Below are 14,238 nucleotides of genomic sequence, written 5' to 3'. Positions count from 1 at the left end.
TGGATGGGTATATGAATAGGAAGGGTTTGGAAGGATATGGGCCAAATTCTGGCAAATGGGACTAGATTAATTTTGGATATCTGGTCGGCATTGATGAGTTGGACTGAAGGGTCTCTTTCCATGCTGTATATCTCTATGACCCTAAGTGTTTTGATCTGGAATGCTTGGATTGAAAAGGCATTTGAGGCAGATTCATTTGATGCTTTCAAAAATAATTTGTATACTTAAAAGGAAACATTTTCAGGATTATGTGAGTAAGATGCGTTAACAGCGCATAGCAGAGGGGGTAGTGCAGCCATAGTCGGCTGAATTATCTCCTTCTGTGCTGCTTTGTTAATACTTCACACTCACTCTTTGTTTGAATCTGTTGCTGCCTGTATTTTCAGAATTATAGTAAATTAAAAAATTTCTCCGCAATAGTGAGAGAAGTAAACTGACAGATTCATTGGATTTCAGTGGAAACTGAGGCATCAATTTTCAAAACTGAAATCTGAGAGAACCTGATAAGTACAAATAATAATCACTCAAATAGGGCTCAGTGATCATCCCGCATTGAGGTTGAGAGTCTGAATCTCAGCAATAGCGTTTTGAAAGACTGTAAGGCCTGCTCCTGCATTTGCTGCTAACATAGTTACTTCAGTGTCCTCATATTAGCACTACTTCTATCAAACGGAAAACTGGATAAAGAGAAACAGAAATAGGGAATTGTGAAAGCTTGCCTATTTGTCTGGCAAAGCACTGTCATTCTTAAAATGAATCATTTAGTTAATGATTTGAAATAATTCAGTGACTTTTGTAGACTGTTTTGTAATTAAATGCATCAAATTCGACTGATGCCTTGCAAGTAGCTTCCGGTAGGCAGCAGAATTCTTAATTTGGATTGTTGGTTTGCACATTTTCTTCCTTCTTTATCCCCAATTATTTCTCCTGATTCAATAGGCTGCCATAATTGTTTTATCTTGATTCTCTCTCCCCTCCTCCCCAGAGTGGTAGTACATCCAAGAGTATTTTCTCAGGTATTAATACTATTTCACACCTTAATCAAGAGGCCATTTCTTAATCTAGAAGCAAAATAATGACAGTGCTGGAGATCTGAATTAAGAACAGAAAATTCTGGAAATACTCAGCAGGTCTGACAGTGTCTTTGTTGGGAGAAACAGAGTTAACATTTCAGACCTATGTCCTATCAGCAGAGCAGGGAAGAAGGTTCCTTGGCATCTTTTATCATTTACTCTCTCCTGCCCTCCCTGTAACACAGATCTTCTTCTTTGTTCTTTTTCCCACTTCCTTCACCGTATTTTCACTTGATCAAAACTGCTTGCATTCCTAACTTTTCTCAATTCAGATGAGTGGCCCAAGGTCTGAAACGTTAAACTCTGTTTCCTTTTCCACGGATGCTCTTAGAACTGCTGGGTATTTCCAGCATTTCTGCTTGTATGTTCACCCATGTTTCATGTCTATGTTCAGAAGGTTGTTTCACCATGTAGACATCACAACACTACATCACCCAATCCTGTTGTCACTCATGGAAAAATTACATTGTGTCCAGGAAAGTCAAAAGGTGGAAAAATGTAAGGCTTGATGGCAGAGGCACCTTGGTACCCAGCAGCTATCATTAGGATATGGAACATGTGAGAATGCAACTTGTTTGATCCATTAGGTTTGAACATTTGAGAATCCTGTAGGTATTGCTGCAGTTATCTCAAGAAGCCTGTTGACTCTTTTCTGCTTGTTTGTTCATGTCGTCAGGCGGCGCAGGGGATTTTATCTGCTCAGGTGATGCCCAGCTGAATTCGAGGCAGGTGTTCATTAGTATTGTGTAAATGACCCAGCAATCCCTGAGAGGGGGTTTATAAATACCCAGCTGACAGCTGTTGACAGTCATCCCATCATTTCACCCCACCCATCTCTTGATGTTTTCAATCTATTTTTCTGTATTTAACCCTTCAAATGCCATGACAAAACTTCACGTGAGTGTTTTACTCACAGCAATATTAACAATTCTATATCAATTTTATTAAAATATTCAGTATCCAATTCAATGATCTATCGAGTTTTTAAAGTATTATTTTCCATCAAAGTATTATTTTCCATCACAATTCCTGCAGTGTTCAATGCCCGATCTGAAATATAAAGGATTACATATTCATCTCCTGTTTCGGTGTGCATGGAAAATACAACACAAAGGTTAACTGCACCATTCCCAATGTCACCCTGTCACGTTATCCAGCACAGAAGATCTTATCGTTCTCTGCATATCTGAGCACTGCATCATGTGACTTTAACACTTTGAGGCCATTACCCATCCTGTTGCTGAGATTGTCACTTTCCAAAAATGTTAATTAGCTTGGAATTCAGAGTGCAAGTGAGTTGAATGATTATATTAATATTAATTAATTCTTTAATACCAATTTCATAATCATGCAGTAAATTGACACCATATTAAGATTGATTTGTTGCCAACTCTCACATGACATTGCATACACTGATGCAGAAAGTCTGCAACTATATAATCTAAGTATGATATATACTGTTGTGTAAATGAAATGTGACATTTGCAGGAAATGCATATTTAGATGCAATAGTTTTATTACCTGTGCATTACTAAAAATCTCATGCACTCATCAATGCCACAATTAATCCATTTATCCATGTTAGAAAGACTTGGAAAGACATTTTCAATGACTTATCAGTTATGAACCCACAGGGGGCAACTGTTACTCTTTAGGTTATGCCCCAGTACCCTGTGGAAGAATCCATGGATCACCATTGATGGGAGACTGGCAACAACTGGTAATGTGGATATAAAATAACAAAGCCTATGGCCCTGATGGCAGTTCAGTTTTCAAAGCTAGTCAGCATTTGCATATGTCAAGACTCCATTCACTCATCCTATGGATTTGTGAGGAAAAAATAACTTACCCCAAATTCAGGGATGTGGTAATTGTAGCTATCACCAAGAAGGGTGACAGATCAAGCTGTTTCAACTTTCAAGGTATTTCCCTCTTGTTCTTGCCAAGAAAATCCTGACACAGATTTTCTTGAATTGCAATACTTCCTGTGGCAAAGGAAATCCTACCAGAGACACAATGCACCTTTATAATTTCCAGGGAAATCTCAGACAAGGGATTTGCCAAACAAATCCAGGAATAATGTCAAGTGTATCACCAGGAATGCTTGATTGTATTCAGTGACCTGACCAAAGATTGTTCTCTAGAGATTTAAGTGTCCAAGAAATTTCTGCACAATCCTTCAACTGCTCCATGATAATATAATTGCACCTTCAAAACCTGGCCTGGTGTGAAGCAAGACTGTGTGATAGCCCGCATACTATATATAATCTACTTGATATGGTTATTCACTTCATCAAAGATCAATTAAATACTGGCTAGACAGATATACTGTCAAATGAAATGCCCATCATAGATGTGTATGCTCTGTAGTTTGTGGATTGCAGTGTCTTTGCACCAGATTTGAAGCCACGTGTAATCTTTCTAATTCTCCATACAAGGGACTTGGCCTGTCCTTAAATGTTGTTAAAAAAAAGTCTGTATATCAAATCGGACATTATCAGTCAAATATTCCATTTCCTATATATTTTAACAAAGTAAATCAGGAATATTCCCAGACCATATTTAAAACCAAAGAAGAGGATGCTGAAAATTTGAAACCACAAGAGAAAGTGCTGTAGAAACTCTGCATTGTTGGCAACATCTGCTCAGAGTAAAACGGAGTTAACATTTCAAGCCGAGTGCCCCTTTGTCAGAACAGTGCCTTCCTAGTTGCTTGCTGCATGTATCTGTCTACTGTCAAATGCCCAGTGGTCCAAAGGAAGTCAAAGACACTCTGAAAAACTAACCTTGATATTAAAGACTGTGAAGAACTTGCTACTAATTGTGCAAAATCACAAGAACTTGATTTTACGCTGCTTTATGGTTTGAATCCAAACAACTTAACAATGATGTGCTGGAAAAGCGCAGCAGGTCAGGAAGCATCCAATTCTCCTGCTCCTTGGATGCGGCCTCACCACCTGTACTTTTCCAGCACTATACTTTCGACTCTGATCTCCAGCATCTGCAATCCTCACTTTCTCCAATTTAATGATGATATCGTATGGCAGGCATGTGTACTCAAAGATTTGCAGTTGAGAGTTGCCCTATTCAGCCATACAAAAGACCTAGGGTGATGAGCCTGTGATCCTGATTAATTGTCATCTGCAATTGATGGCACAGCCCGCGATAACTTTCTGCCGCCAACTATATTTCCTATTGTCATGCTTTTCTAGCAACATTTCCCTTTTGATTTGTAACTCTCAGTGTCCCAGCTAGCCATTAAGTACATCCATAATGTGGGGTTTGATATCTGTTTCCCAACACTGTCACAATATTTATATATTTAAACTTCAGTAAGTATATTCAGTCATGCTAAAGCATGAATATTTTCCTCAAAGACAAATACTTACACAACAATAAGGTAGAGTTATGTTTAGAGCTCTGAAATTTTTACCTGCACATCATCATGAGGGTTCATTCTTGTAAGAACTATTACACTGTTAGTAGTGATATATGAATTGACACAATATTGTTCACTGATGTCTGAGAGAATTTTCAGCAGTGTCAGTACTCATTGCTTTTATTAGAATGTGTGATTTTTTTTAACAGTGCAAAGAGGAGTAAGAGGATTGGAAACTTGCATTGTTCTATTCTTACTAGTGTGCTATTTCTGCCTATTTCAAATAATTGTCAAAATTCATTCAGGTCCTCGCAGGGTGAGAACAGGTCTCTTAACCTGCTGCATCCATTTTACCTTGCTGTCATGTCCTTTGGACTATGGGGTTTTCACAGTCCAATGGAAAAACAATGAGAAACAAAAACACTACATATATCAAATGGCGCCAGAAAACATGTGTTGTTCACACCTGCCAACCTGCCATCAACCTTCACAACAAGGCCAGACAGTAACTGAGGAATACAGGTGGTAGCATTACCACCTTTCAGATAATCCACGGCCAACCACACAGACTAACGCCCTCAAGCACCTTTCACCCAGAAACATTTGTAGCAGCTGCCCACTGAGGAACAATTGGGTTTTTTCAAAAAAAATGTTTAGAACTCTACTTAACAAAGCTACATTAGACATTGTAAGTCTTAAAATTAACTTGGGAACAGTTCTTGTGCAGAAATATCTCTGTTATTTTCCTAATGTATAGTTTAACTTTTAAAAAGCTTCCTCATATGAGATGAATTAGTTGTTTTATCCGTGAACTATCTATCTTGCATTTAATCGACCCCTTGCTGTGATCTCAGGAGGCTCATTTCAATCCATCTGCTCCCTTCCTCCATCCCTCTGGAGAGTCAGTTTTATTCCATTAATTGCAGCTTTGCACTTTCTTACTCACAGTTCATACAGAAAAAGAACCCTCTGTACAATGAGATGAAGGAGGACACAATCTGGTCCATGGAGCGCTTGAATGACTATATTAATGAGAAATATATGGAGGCAAAGCGTCTCCCCAGAGACTGGGTCTTCACTGTTTTTACGGTACGTTTATGCTGCTTCTAATTAGCAGGATGAGGCTCAGTTGGAGACTTCTCATCACTGGAGGATTGAGATACACAGGCCTCCTGATTAGAGATGAGATGATGTCCCTATGTTACTGTAGTGAAATTTTGATTACAATATATTTGTTCAGATCAACAAGCTTCTGAACAAACATAATCACAAAATGTAAGTCAGAAACTGAATCAAATTAGAGAAAATGTCCATAATTGAATCAGCTTAGTTTGGAACTATATATTTTATAACACAATAGTGATAAGTATTTCTCAGGTTTTTACAGATTTAGGTAATTAACAAAAGAAACAATGATGCAGCCATTGATTATGATCTGGAATGTGCTGCTTTTGGTGTAATGGTAGATTAAATTTGGGCATTCAAGGTAAACTTGGATTATTATTTAACAAGATTGAATGTACAAGGTAGGTGGTGGGAAAATGGTATAAGGTGGATTTTCCTTCAGACAGTGAGCCCAGACTTGATGGACTGAATGGCCTCCTACAGCACTGAAACCATTCACTGATTCTGTAACTCTGACAACGAATTTGATAAATGGTTCTAATTTATGAAATATTTCAAAAATGTTAAAATTTAACTAGTCCCAACAGAGGTCTGATCTCACTTTCTTGAGCTGAGAGATCAGGGGTGTCTTCTACTAGCCCCAAACGCAGACATTTGAGGAATCACTGAGTTTGTCATGTCCTTTACTGTCTCTCTCGTCCATTTGCAAAGTCCATTTCCACCTTTTTCAGTTAATGTTTCTGTTGGGATAGTTCCTGGATATCTTGATGTGCAACATTCACTGCTCTGGATAGCTCTGCATAACAAGGCACTTAATTTCTTCGGAAACCCTTGAATTGTGTGGAGTGGAAACTTCTGCCTGCCCTTTGCTCCTGCTATTTAGGCAAATTAAATGCCATTTTCAGTGTGACTTGAAAGGAATTTTGCAGTAGGACATTGCCACAGCACTAGTGGCCCATCAAGCTCAGAGAAGGAAGGGGCAAATCACATAGCAGGTTTCAACAATGCCAATTGTACTCAGAAAGGATGGGTCAAATGGATGCCATTAAAGCTAAGAAATTCACAGTACTGAGGAGGCCATTTGACCTGTTTTGTTTGTGCTGACTTTTCAAAAGTCATCCAACTTAATCTCACACCCAGCCTTATCCCCAAAATCATGTAATGATGTCTGATCTTTTTTTATTTACATTGGAGGAAACATGTGGCCAATGTTTTACACAGAGTTGTCAGAAGTGAAAGAGGACATTCAGAAACTGGTGCATGAGGTCTACTTCATCCAATCCTATCTGCATATCCTTCTCTTCAGTATTTAGGCCCTCTTGGCCTAAATACCCAGCTTCCCTTTAAATTCACCTGTGCTATTCTACGCCATGTGGTAGTGTGATTTATTTTCTAACCACTTTCTGGGTAAAGAAGTTCCTCCTGCGTTTTTGCTTAGGTTTCTTTGTGGTTACCTTATATTTTGCTTCTCTAATGGCATTGTGTGAGGCTGAATGATGCAGGCCAGCAACAATCCATGATCCTTCTAGCCTCCCCCTTTGATGCAGGACTGTGATCAATTGTGACCGAGTGAACTATAGTTAGTGTTAGGTAATCCAAAATAGCCCAGTAAGATTAGAGTACATTAAAATCAGGGAAAACATGTCATACAGAAACTCAAAGGAAGATAGCGTATTCGTGGGAGGCCAATCATCTCAACCGCAGGACATCATTACAGTAGCTCCTCAGAGCCAACTAACAGTAGCTGTTTCATCAATGATCTTCTCTCCATCATAATGTCAGGGGTGAAGCTATCACTGATGATTTCGCAATGTTCAGCACCATTCAGAACTCCTCTGATACTGAAGCAGCCAATGTCCAAATGCAGCAACACCTGGGCAACATTCGGGCTTGTGCTACTAAGTGGCAAGAAACATTTGTGAGTCTTACCGCCAGGCAAAAAATCATTTCCAATAAGAATCCAACTATTGCCATTTGACATTTAATGGCATTAACATTGTTTATTCCACTATAAACATTATGAGGGTTACCATTGAGCAAACACTGAGCTGGACCAGCCTATAAATACAATGACTGCAAGAACAGATCAGAAGTGGCAAATTCTGTGGTAATTTACCTCTGGTCTCCTCAGAACCTGTCCAGCATTTACAAAACACAAAACAGGAGTATAATCAAATACTCACACTTTTCTGGATTAGCGCAGTTCCAATAATACTCTCAACACTATTCAGGACTGAGCAGCCCTCTTAATTCTTACCCTATCTAACACATTCAACATATACATTCTCCATCACCAATGCACAGGAGCAGCAGTGTCTACCATCTACAAGATGGCACTGCAAAAAATCACCAAGGCTCCTTAGACAGTGCCCTCCAACACCTGAGCTCTACCTACTAGAAAGACAGATAGACAGAAAGACAGATGGTAGCAGATACTTGGGAATATCGTCACCCGCAATGTAGCGTCTAAACCACATACCATCCTGACTTGGAACAACTTGCTTTTCCTTCACCGTCTCTCTCTATAAAACTCCTAGAAGTCCTTCCCTAATAGGTTTCTGGGTATCTTTATACTGCAGTGGCTCAAAAAGGCAGATCAGCAACACCCTCCTCAAGGGCATTTTGGGATGGGTAATAGATGTTGGATTAGCCAGCAACTTCCCTGCTCTGTGAATGAATAAAAGAAAAATAAAACTGTGTCTTTAAATATTAATATGTAAAATGAAAGTGCATGGGAGTGGGGATCAAGTACTGCCATGGATTGAGAACTCATTGGCAGACAGGAAACAAAGAGTAGGAATAAAAGGAGTTATTTCTGAATGGCAGCCAATGACTAGTGGGCCACCACAGGGATCAGTGCTTGGACCCCTTCGATTAAGATGAGGGAACTAAATGTAATATCTCCAAATCTGCAGAAAACATAGAGTTGGGTTGGAGGGTGAACTATGTATGCAGACATGCTTCAGTGTGAAATGGGAAAATTGAGTGAGTGGGCAAAAGTATGGAAGATGAAGGGTAGTGTGGACAAATATGAGGTTATCCACTTTGGTAGCAAAAGCAGGAAGGCAGATAATGTGAATTGCAATAGATTGGGAATAGGGAGGTGCAACAAGACCTGAGTGTCCTTCTACAGCACTTGCAAAAGTAAACATACAGGTGCAGCAGGCAGTGAAGAAGGCAAGTGGTATTTTAGTCTTTGTAGCGAGAGGATTTGAGTACAAGAGCAGGGATGTCTTGCTGCAATTGTACAAGGTCTTGGTGAGACCACCCCAGGAATATTCTGTGCAGTTGTGGTCTCTTTAGATAAGGAAGGAGGTTAGGCTAGGGAGGGAATGCATTAAAGCTTTACCAGACTGATTCCTGGGATGACAGTTCCAATGTATGAAGTGACACTGGATTGTTTAGATCTTTAATGAGGGGTGATCTCATAAAAAAACCAGATAAATTTCTAACAGGACTAGACAAGGCAAATGCAGGAACAAGTTTCCTGATGATCAGGGAGTTCAGAAATAGAGGTCACAGATTCAGGGTGCAGGGTAGGTATGTGGAATTCTCTGCCGCAAAAAATGATCGATGCCAAAGCATTGAACGTTTTTCAAAAAGGAGTTGGACCCTGTTCTATAGCTAAAGTGTGTGAAACAGGCCATTTCCCTACAGTGTGTGAAACAGGCCATTTGGCCCATCGAGTCCACACCAACCCTCCAAAGAGCATCCCACCCATATCCCCTCCCTCCCCTATAACCACATTTCCCATAGTTAATCTATCTAGCCTACATATCCCTAGACATAATGGGAAAATTAGCATGGCCAATCCACCCAACCTGCACATCTTTAGACTGTGAGATGAAACTGGAGCACCTGGTGGAAACCCATGCAGACACAGGAAGAATGTGCAAACTCTGCACACACAGTCGCCCGAGGGTGGAATCAAACCCAGGTCCCTGCCTCTGTGAAGCAGCAGTGATAACCACTGAGCCACCATGCCACCTCTAACCCATTATTGGTATGGAGTGTTAACTGTCTTTCTTTTGCCTTGAGGTTTGAGGCAGCAAGTATTTCTGTTTTATTCTTAAAAGCCTGCCCTCTGTCTTTCAGTATCTCCTTCTATTTTGAAATTTCGTTCTTCTGCACTCATTCACTGGTCTCACTTATGATTCAATTCCCATCCCAAATATAGGCATTTTTAAATGAAATAAAACTTGTTTTACATTTTAGAGAATCTTAGGACCATTTTATACACTTCAGCGCTTGTAACAAATCCAATTCTTATCTAAAATGTGACGATATCCAAACTGACAATGAATCGCTACCTGTATGTTTAATTTTTGTGGTTCATTATGATGATTGTACGTGACCTTTTGCCATTTTGCTAGCATTTTGGATATCCTTTAAGTACCATCAATATTTATAATATTCAAAACAAATGTCCAGATGATTCAATCTAATTGCTTGGAAGGAAGTACATGTCCGGCTTTGTTTGGATATGTAATTATTGTATTGACATTATGACTGTTAGGCTTTCAGTGGCTAGTGGGTTATAACTAGAAATTGGGATAACTGGTGGGCTATCATTTACTCTTCATTTATAGATTTGGACATTCAATTCAATAAAGCAATGTTAATTCGATCTTCTTACCAGGCTTTAGTGAAGCATGGAATTATCTCAAACAAGGTAAACCCAGTGAAATAGAAATAGAGGCATAAAACTAAAATGGATGAGATTCTTCTTTGCTTGATGAGGTGAAATTCAAACTGAAAGATACGTAACAAAAAGGAAGGGATAAAGCACAGGACTGGGGAAGTAAGAATAATCTACTGCTTCTGAGCATTCCCTCAAATACAACCAAGCCTATAGACTGTGTAACAAAGAATCTTGTCTGACTGCAAAGGTTATTAAGAGATTTAATATTTTCTTACAGAAGAGAACACAACAGATCATGACACAATGCTTCATTGCCACCAAGGCCAGACTTGGTAGGAAACTGGGCTACTTTGATCTTCTGGGTTTTGACATTATGATTGATCAAAATTTCAAGGTGACAGTATTTTTAATTCTCTTTGGCTATGCACTTTTGTTAAATCAGTGAATATAAATTGATCCAAATGTGAGAGCAAAGGAACTTAGGGTGTCATTGAGTTATAGAGTTGTGCAGCATGGAAACAGACCCTTCAGTCCAACTTGTCCTTACTGACCAGGTATCCTAAACTCATCTAGGTCTGCTTGCCAGTATTTGGCCCATATTCCTCTAAACCTAAGCAATAAAAAATTGAACTTAATCAATTAAGGAGATATAAAGGCAGATGAATAAAGGGTTAGGCTTTAAGTGGTATTTGAGAACAAGAATGGGTGGTAGACATGCATAGTTTCAGCAGGAGATTCCAGAGCTTAAACAGCTTAAACACAGAAGCCAATAGTACAAAAGCATGAATTCTGAATGTTTTTCGTTCACATTGGTCTATCCATACCTGCCACACTGTTTCCTTCTGGTAGCAACGTTCTTCAGGATTCAGTCAATCAGGGTGCTAATGATCCATATTTAGTGATGGGCATTTTGAGATTTCCTATCCAGAATACATTCTGTGTTTTGGTGAACTGCAATGGTGCACATAAAAAAATGATTACACACCTCTTTTATAGTCCAGAGATTGAGTCCAGAACTACCATTGCAGTTTGAGAATTTTAATTCAATTCTTTTGAAAAGTAAACCTTGCCCTTATATCTGGCTCAGCTTCCATACAAATGTGGTGCCCTCTGAGATGACCAAACAAGCCACTCAGCTGTATCCAAACAAGGTAACAAAGGATGCACAATAAATCCTAGCCAGATCAGCGATGCCCTGATCCCAAGGATCAATCTTAAAAAGAAGGCTTGCTGTGACCAATATTAATGATACAATTCAACTGTGTATGAGACTGCAAATTTAGTACTACCTACTAGTCGGAATTTATAAAAGAGTCATAGCTCTGGGTATCAGCTTGTCTCACAGGGACACTATACATTGACAGTGGAAAAAAATCCATCAGTATTCCTATTGCAGATCCTCATGCAGCAAACCCCAGTGCAAAATGCCTATGTTTATGATCAGATCCACTTGGTTATCCTGTTGAGTACACTCATACATTTTTTCCACATAGATGAAGAAGCTTTGAGATGTCACTCCCTCCAGTGGGTAAATCATAGTTCTAAAGATTATGGCAAAAGATTCATGAAGTAGTGGATAAAAATGACAGAAGAGTAGGGAGATGATGAGGAAATATGTTTTTTTAAATTTTAAATGCCTCAAATTATGATGATATGAAAGGTGCTGGAAGCAGCTTCACAAAGGTTGAAAAGGAACTTGGATAAATTCATGAATGGTAAAACTTTGCAGGGCCAAGACAGAGAAGTATAAATCTAATTGGACAGCTATTTCAAAGAAGAGTTAAATGACCTTCCTCCTGTGCTTCAAAAATCCAAAGTACAATGCTAATTTATTTTTCTCCATTTTCCTCACCTCTTTCGTGACATTGGCAATGCAATGCTTAATTATGTTTTGTCCGCTATCTCATCTCCCAGATTCATTTCATGGGTGAGCCAGACTGAGCAGATACAGGATAATTGGATCCACACAGATTTAAGTCCAGAACTTGAAGTTGAAAGGACACTGCATTGCCTCCATTTCTCCAATTCAACATTAATAATGCCACTCCCTTGTTCTTTTCCCACATTCCTGCAAATATTTCTCTTTGTAGTATACATCCAATCCCCTTTTGAAAGCTACTGTTAAATCCATTCCCTCCACCCTGTCAGGAAGGACATTTAGATTAGAATAACTTGCTATGAGAAACATTTGTCTGCATCTTGCAGCTGGCTTTTTTGCCAATGATCTTAAAATTTGTTACTGGCCTTCTGATACTCTTCTGATTTTTAAGGCTTTGGTATGTTGTTGGGAATAAAAATGGGAGATTTCTTCGGCCTCTAACTGGGTAACATTTTTCTCCGATATATCTGGAAAAAAAAAGATGTGAAAGTATTGTCAATTGCTAGCAATAAACTAATGGTCTTGAATGTTTTGGTAAGCTTGCATGTTATACTAGGACTCCAACTTGCTATGTTGTGGACAAGGTGGAACAAGTGATTTCCCATGTAACAGTTTGCTCAGTTTGCTCCTCCCATTGTAAAGCACTTTGTATAATAAGTCCCTTCTCTGTGGAGGGGGTAATTGGTTTCATTTGTTCTTGCACATTTACGAGCAGCTGTTTATATGGTAACATTAACATATGGTCAATGAGCAAGTCATCTACTTATTAGATGGATGTAACATAGAGAAATACGAACACTTTACCAGGTGGATTACCTCCTGTTTTGTAGTGTGACTATTAAGTGACCTTGAAAAAGACTGCATTACAAATAATCTTCTGGTAGATATTTTCTGTAAGTACAATGAAACATAACAATTATGTCACTCACAGTGGCACAGTTATCCACAGAGCCCTTTAGGAACAGCTTTTCTTTAGCTGAATGGTGGTATCTATACACTATACACTGTAAGATAATCCAAAGAGCCAAAAGATACCTATGGATTCCTATTGATATAATTGCTGTAGTGTGTTGTATAGATCAGTTCAAGTTTAGCATATGCATCAAGGCTGTGATTGTGGCTGCCACATGCACAGGTTTGGAGATATACTTTGTGTCAGAAATAGAGGACTGTCCCATTAACATTCGAAAGTTTAGGGACCATGGAGATTATCTGAGAGGCTTCTCTTGCTTGAGGTGAAACTATGCAGAAAAACATCTTAGAGATAGCAGCATGGAGAAAAGCTCCTCTGGTTAGCTTCACATTAGAGTTATGATTCCAAACCATGAGGGAGGGATCATTAAAATATAAACCCTCCATTACACAGCAAAGTCAAAATTTCCTCAGAACAATGCAAAATAAGCATCAGATGTCAGGATATCTAAATTCTATCTGAATACTTCCCAAACCATTGCCCGTTGTGACCCCATTTTGAAGTTTGAAAATGCCATATCCCCATGGGGAGAACTAAAGAGCAGGAGGACAGCTGTTTTAACTTGGCCATACCTCTCTGACAGGAATTGCCCCATAGCCCAGGACCACAAAATTTACCTTGCAATGCCATTTGGGGACCCAAACTCCTACCTTGAGAGGCCTTGTTCTAGCTTCACCGCTTCACCAGACCTTTATTAAAAAACGGTTTATTTTTCTCCCATTAATGGTACAACTGTGCAGATGGACCATGGCAGTTATTTTTAATGGTGCTGTTCATTTCCTACTTTGGGAGACCACATCCTGATGCATCAATTCAAAACCAGTAAATATCAACCAAGTTTTAATTTGGTCACCTGACTATGGTCACATAGGTGGATCATGTGACACATAATAGTAGTAACAGATTATGAATTGTTTATTGTTGTGTTAACATTGAGATGTAGCCATGATTTGTTGGTCAATGAGCAGAATTATATGTCTCTCATCAGCAGTTGACAAGGATATATTTCCCTCCCCACCCCTTTCCGCCTTCCGCAAAGACCGTTCCCTCCGTGACTACCTGGTCAGGTCCACGTCCCCCCCTACAACCCATCCTGGCACCTTCCCCTGCCACCGCAGGAACTATAAAACCTGCACCCACCCCTCCTCCCTCACCTCTATCCAAGGC

General features: G+C 39.3%; 1 protein-coding gene across 17 annotated transcripts in view; it reads left to right on the top strand.

Annotated features, from left to right (window-relative positions):
• LOC122540403 (protein polyglycylase TTLL10-like) overlaps window positions 1-14,238 on the top strand; it is a 330,185-nt gene that overhangs the window by 282,971 nt on the left and 32,976 nt on the right. For 15 of the 17 annotated variants that reach the window (XR_006309280.1, XM_043676098.1, XM_043676103.1 and 12 more), the window contains 2 exons: window positions 5,401-5,541; window positions 10,497-10,613. Coding sequence is in view for 16 of the 17 variants with exons in the window: in XM_043676098.1 (XP_043532033.1) it covers window positions 5,401-5,541; window positions 10,497-10,613 (258 nt within the window). In the remaining variant the exon portion in view is untranslated. Of the gene's footprint in view, window positions 1-5,400; window positions 5,542-10,496; window positions 10,614-12,133; window positions 12,539-14,238 lie in introns of those variants that run through there. The other 2 variants (XM_043676110.1, XM_043676105.1) reach the window with 2 other exon arrangements.

The sequence above is a fragment of the Chiloscyllium plagiosum genome, chromosome 34 (genome assembly GCF_004010195.1).
Source record: "Chiloscyllium plagiosum isolate BGI_BamShark_2017 chromosome 34, ASM401019v2, whole genome shotgun sequence".
Lineage (NCBI taxonomy): Eukaryota > Metazoa > Chordata > Chondrichthyes > Orectolobiformes > Hemiscylliidae > Chiloscyllium > Chiloscyllium plagiosum.
This window is presented reverse-complemented; position numbering and strand designations above follow the sequence as displayed.